Source organism: Cyprinodon tularosa, unplaced genomic scaffold (genome assembly GCF_016077235.1).
Source record: "Cyprinodon tularosa strain WSP-4 unplaced genomic scaffold, ASM1607723v1 ctg539, whole genome shotgun sequence".
In the NCBI taxonomy this organism is placed as follows: Eukaryota; Metazoa; Chordata; class Actinopteri; order Cyprinodontiformes; family Cyprinodontidae; genus Cyprinodon; species Cyprinodon tularosa.
In genome coordinates, this window is record NW_024039273.1 from 426,329 (window position 1) to 432,500 (window position 6,172).

The 6,172-nt window shown below is 43.3% G+C and overlaps 1 protein-coding gene across 1 annotated transcript in view; it reads left to right on the plus strand.

The window, feature by feature from the left end:
- Positions 1-356: 356 nt before the first annotated feature.
- appbp2 (amyloid beta precursor protein (cytoplasmic tail) binding protein 2) overlaps positions 357-6,172 on the plus strand; it is a 19,065-nt gene continuing 13,249 nt past the window's right edge. The window contains exons 1-2 of the mRNA XM_038304612.1: positions 357-724; positions 4,925-5,013. Coding sequence (XP_038160540.1) covers positions 587-724; positions 4,925-5,013 — 227 coding nt within the window. The 5' untranslated portion in view covers positions 357-586. The remainder of the gene's footprint in view (positions 725-4,924; positions 5,014-6,172) is intronic.

Sequence of the window (6,172 nt, forward strand, 5' to 3'; positions counted from 1 at the left end):
GCCTAAATATTTGACTGTTTCCTTAACTGGGATATCATAAATCAAAACATCATTGCAGTTATGTAGAGGTAGAATTTCACATTTGGTTAGATTCAGTTTCAGACCGGATGCAACCAGATTAATGGAGTTGGGTAAATGGTATTTATCTTTTAAAAAAAGTTGTATCATCAGCGAAAATAGAAATGCCCTCAAATTTCTTATCATTAACTATGTGAATTGACAATAATTCAACAACTAAAATAAATAAAAAGGGTGAAATGGGGCAGCCTTGACGAACACCTCTGTTAATTTGGAACCTTTTAGATGTATTCATATTAGCTGCGCCTCTGGTCTGACTGCGCCCATCGCTGCTCTATGACGTCACCGCGTCAGCGGCAGAAAATGCGTGCGTTGGAACTGGGGACGGAACTGCTGAAGGGTGGCCAAATAAACACCGGAGATGAAGGAATGAATAGATTTTACCGTTTGAAGCTGCATCAGTAACCCCCCCCCCCTCCATAGTGAATGTTATCTGAGCATCCTGGGAGAACAGCCTCTGTTAGCTGCTGCTAGCTAGCTATAGCTGCTGGGCTTTAGGAGAAACAACATGGCTGCTGCGGAGCTCGAATGGATCCCAGAGAGCCTCTACAACACCGCTATCTCCGCGGTGGTGGACAACTACAGCCGCTCCAGGAGGGACATCCGCTCACTGCCGGAGAACATCCAGTTCGATGTCTACTACAAGGTGAGCTGCAGCAGCCATGGGCTGCTAGCATTAGCTTAGCACACAGGAATAACATTACCTGAACCATTTAAACATGGCCGACATCTACAATATAACACTTTAACGACAATCAGGAGGGATTATTTTATAGAAGAAGTGCGTTATTATTGCTGTGGATACAGGCCTCAGTACTGGAGATAGACCAGTAGGATGGAAAGGGTTAAACTAGCCTGCTACAGGCAGGGAGTCCCTGACAGCTGGGGGGGTTCTAACACCTGGATTACCAGGTGGTGTCTGTCTCTGTGTGTGTGTGTGTGTGTGTGTGGGGGGGGGGGGGGGGGGGGGGGGGGGCTTCTGGTGTGGTTCAAGAATAAACACTGGCCTGGACCACTGCATCCCCTAACCTCACCATTTTATTCACTCATATATTATCAAATCATCCATGCTTTATCCCTGCTGGGGTGGTGAAGGGTGCAGGTATCTGTCTGTCTATGGGTGAGAGGGGGGGTCCACCCTGGACAGAGAGGGGGGGGGGGGTCCACCATGGACAGAGAGGAGGGGGTCCACCCTGGACAGAGAGGAGGGGGTCCACCCTGGACAGAGAGGAGGGGGTCCACCCTGGACAGAGAGGAGGGGGTCCATCCTGGACAGAGAACCCACCATGCTCAGGGAGAACATGCCAACTCGATGCAGAAAGACCCCAGGCCGGGAATCAAACCCGGAACCTTCTTACTTACTTTTTTCTTAGTTCAGCACATTTGTTGGATCTATTGGTCTAAATGCTGAATCTAATGTAACTCCATGTTTGAAGGCCTCCATAGTGCTGGGGTTTCATCCCTTAATTCTCTCTACAGGAGAGATGGGATGGCTGACATCATCAGTGACATCATCAGCACTGTTTCATAGCAGCAGGAAAATTAAACTGTACTGATCATTTCCACTCTCTATGGTAGGCATGTCCCAGTAGAACTATTTTATTTCTGAGAATTGAGTATTGATTTGATTCGTCATCAGCATGGTTCTTGGTTCCTCTTTTTTCCTTTTTAATGAATGGACACATTTTAATTTAATATTCTAATGTATTTTATTTATTTTATTGCTTTCATTCTGTCTTACCTGATAGTACTTTTTGTTAACCCTGGGTGGTTTTAAATGTGGTCTATAAATAAAGTTTCAGTTGAGCTGAATTGCTCGACTTTTGGAAAAAGCTTGAATGATATTACTGACGATCGGAGAACGACGGCGAACAGCAGTGGGTCGAGCATCCATTCACCTCTGGGTTATCGAAGAATGGAGGGTTTTAGGTGCATGCTAATATTTCATAGTTTGCAATGGGCTCTGTAAAGTAAATAATGCATTTATTGTGTGTAAATATATTAAAGAACACATCAGGACTATATTTGGAAACCTAATGCGTGTTCCTTGTGCTGGTTTAGCTTCAGCTCTAACAGAACCAAACAGACGAGGAGCGTCACCAAAACTTTAATGGCATCTAAAATAGATTTATTGAATGATTAACGTGTTGGCAGGTCTTCGATTCCACGGTGACCACCGCAGCTTCAAGCGTGTTTAGAGTCAAACTGTTGAGACGTGTTTCTCAACTTTTTTTTTTTTTTTTTTTTTTTGCAGTGCCACGTTAAAAACAAGAACTGTTAGTAAAGATTAGAGCTGGGCAAAAAAATCGATTTAATTGATTTTGAATCGATTCCTTTTCCTTTTTGCAAAATCAATGTCTAGGGAATGAGATCGATTAGTTTTATAGTGAGGCGCTTGACGTTCACAATCAGATGAGCAGGAAAGGTGCACTAAAGATGCCTTCAAGCCATGAAGCTGCAAATATGACCAATAGGTTGACTGAAGACATTAACAAATGAGGGCTGATCAGCGAACACCCTGTAGTTACAGACAACGCTGCTAATATGGCTTATGCAGTGGAGATAATGCAGCTCATGAATGTCTGCTGTCACGTCTGCTTGATGGTGTGAGGCTTCACTTTTTCACTTTTCACAAACAAGTTTGCGCTTTTGAGACAGTTTTGTTCACTTCTCAAGTTTAAACTGTCAGATTTACAAGTTTTCACGTTGTAATTAATATGACAGGAAAAAAAATACGTGAGTATTTTGAAACACAGTTGAACAGATCGAATCAAAATGAATCGATTAAGAACTGTATGAATCAAAATCGATTTATGACTTTGGCGAAAATACCCAGCCCTACTACAGATCACACTGAAGGGTTGAAGCGAAGGTCGAGGCGCTGAGATTGTTCAGGAAACACGGTTTGATCCTCAGTTACAGGCTGACTGGGATCCCTTTCAGTCCCGTTTCACACGACCGGCGCATCGGAAGGTTCTCATTTAACAGAGGGAACCAAAAATGATATTTGCTTTTATTCAATCACATTTTAAATATTTTATAAATATCTCATTTGGTATATTTAACATTTCTAGTCAGTTATGATAAAATCTACTCCAGCAAACACTGGATAAAAAGGTCAGGGAAGGGGGGATTGCTGCTAATCAGATGAGACAAATGAAAGGGAAAAAAGACTTCAATCAATGCAGGAGGAATGGTTTGAGATGTCCAGCCCATAAATATGAGGCATCTGCAGGTTTGCTGGATGTTTCTGATGGTAGAGCCAACCACATCCAGACTTTAGCAGGAAAGCTTCTTTTTGTGTTTTTATTTTTTTATCTCCCATTCCAAACCGATTACAGGTCCACCTAGTCTGCATGTTTTGGCTATCGGTGTGATCCCCCCCCCCAGAGATGACGGATCTCCCCCTCTTTGATGACGGACCATGTAAAGGGAGGGTTTTAACTCTCAGCTCACAGTGATCCTCAGCAAACCAGACTGCTGGTTTGTTCCTGCGAGAAAAGGCTCCGATTCTCAGAAATCAACTGTTGCAAACAGTGATCAGAATCCTTCTCAGGAACTGGCTGACATCTAACCTACATTAGGAGTTATTAGCACTTTCATGACTGTCTCCAAAAATCATGAAATAGTGACCTGGAAAGAAGAAAAGTGTATTTAGGAAACGGGTTGTTTACAGATATAAAAGGAAACATGGCTGCCATGGGTCAGAAATGAAGGTTTAAAGGAAAAGTCCGGTCTGCGAGGAATGATCAGTGGATCATTATTTCTACCTAAAACTAATACGTTCTCAGTGATTTAATGAATTTAGCATTAATCAGTAGAAAAATAAAAGCAATAGTTTTCGTGGCAATCACTGAGTCGGGGAGCGGCCATTTTTAGCCAGATATAGTAGCCCCTCCCTCCTGCCATCTTCCAGCAGTGACGTCACGGTGCGGTAAGCCTAGCGCCATTCTCCCCGCTTTCCAAGCTAAATCAATGGGAACTACTAGACACATCTGCAATCAACAACAATTATTGAAGATTTCAAGAGGACTTCACCATTGAAATTCACCAGAGCTATAGTGAAACTGACAATGCCCACGTGCATGGCAGCTGGATGCTGGAATACATCGGGTAAAAGTGGAAAAAAGAGTTATTCCACCTTTCTGATTCCTGATCCTCCACGGACGGGTTGGTCGTTGGATCGCCAACTTGAAGAGGGAGGATTTGCCATCGAACTTCTGGCCAGAGAAAAAACCCGTAATATGTAGCCAACATTTGGAAGAAGAATGTTTTCAAGATGACTTGGATAATAGCGCGTTGTGGCAAACACCAGATACAGCACTGGGACTTGATCAACAGCCGATACCGCACCGTGACAATGTCACTAACCAGTAGGTGGCAGTAGTGTTCTTTGACAAACATGGATGCCTCCAGTAAAGCACATTCACATGAAAATGACTCTGAATTAAAAACACTGATCATTTATTGAACAGGATGGAATCATTTCAGATTTAAAGAACTTTCAGAAGTTTGAATTCTGAATATGAGCGACTTTTGCTTTAAACAGGGAGCCGTGGCCCCGGGCCCCAGCAGCTTTTACAGATGTAGAGATGTGAGAATACTGATGTTCTCTCATTAGCCAGAGTCTAGGTCTACTGATCTTCACTCTGAGGCTGGGAGCCTGAGGAGGGGCTGGTGGGCGGGGCTTTACGCTCAGCAGCTTCCACCTCAGTGCGTTTAGATGACTTCAGCAAACCCTGTGAATCATTAAAACATCCCAAACCCAGAGAGCAGAACTGCTGCCTGTGTGTTGGTTCTGATCCGTTTCTGTCTCTCACTGTTCTCCGCTGTGTTTGTGTTTCAGCTCTACCAGCAGGGCCGACTCTGTCAGCTGGGAGGAGAGTTCTGTGAGCTGGAGGTGTTCGCTAAAGTCCTACGAGCTTCAGACAAACGGTGAGGCTCCCACTGCTCCTCAGCCTGCCTCTCTGCTAGCATCATTCTAGTCATAGATCTGGATGGTATAGATCCGTACACACTGCGCAGGAATGATGCTGTGCTTAATGGAAAGAAACTAACTGTCTGCTGGTTTACAGTCCTGATGGGGGGGGGGGGCTTTGCTAATTTCTGTGGGGGAAATAGAATTTAGATGCATAAAATTGTATTTTTTTAACCTTTATTCAACCAGGAAAGTTCCTTATAAAATAGAATAAGATATTTTAGGGGAGGGAAATGTGGAAGCTATGCTGAATGAAGCTGTAATAACTGACAGAGGGTTTTAGAAGCACTTTAGTATTTGTTCTGCCTTAGTTGTTGATGCTAGCATGACTCAGACTGACTTCATAGACAGATGGTGGTCATCCTGGGGTTTCCCTGTTCTAACGCTGCTGCAGAGCTATCCTCACATATCAGATCGTCCATCTGATCTGCTGTGAGATGAAGTCATTGATTAGGCCCCAGGCTGCCTTTAGGTTTAGGTGTTTAAAGATGAAAACCCCTCCATTATGAAGCTGTGAGTTGATGTCAATTAGAAAATAAAATCTTGTAGAAATGGAAGGATTTCCACCTTTTGGTGAAGAGGAAAAGCCCATTCAGAGCAAGCAGAGATCATCTGACTGCTGCCGTATAGCAGGATAGAGGAGGAGGACACAGTTCAGTCCCGTTTCCCCTCGGAGGAGGATCAAGTTTTAATGCAGTGAAGTCAGAAACAGCCATGTTCAATAAAGTCATGAGACGTTTGGTTTTCTAGAGCCAGAAAGATCAGTTTTTATCTTTATGTTCAAAACCTTTTCCATTCGCTGTCCTGATGTCTCCGTTTTGTTTTACTCTGAAGGAAAAATCCCTACAGGTGCAGATCTTTGATGGCATTTTGAAGGTTTTATTTCCAATTCTGAACTATGGAAGAAAAACGGTCTCATTGGAATCTGCCTTTTTTTGAACACCACATTTTAAACATTTTTTTTTTTTACACATTGAATTCTTTGCACTGAGTTTTTATCAGTTAAAAATTCAGGTGCAAGAAATTCACCTGCAAAAACTTTGCCTGCCGATGTGTCGACCTTTTGGTGAACTCCAGCCAAAGAAACCTACACTCGATGCAGTCGAGCAGCTTCTA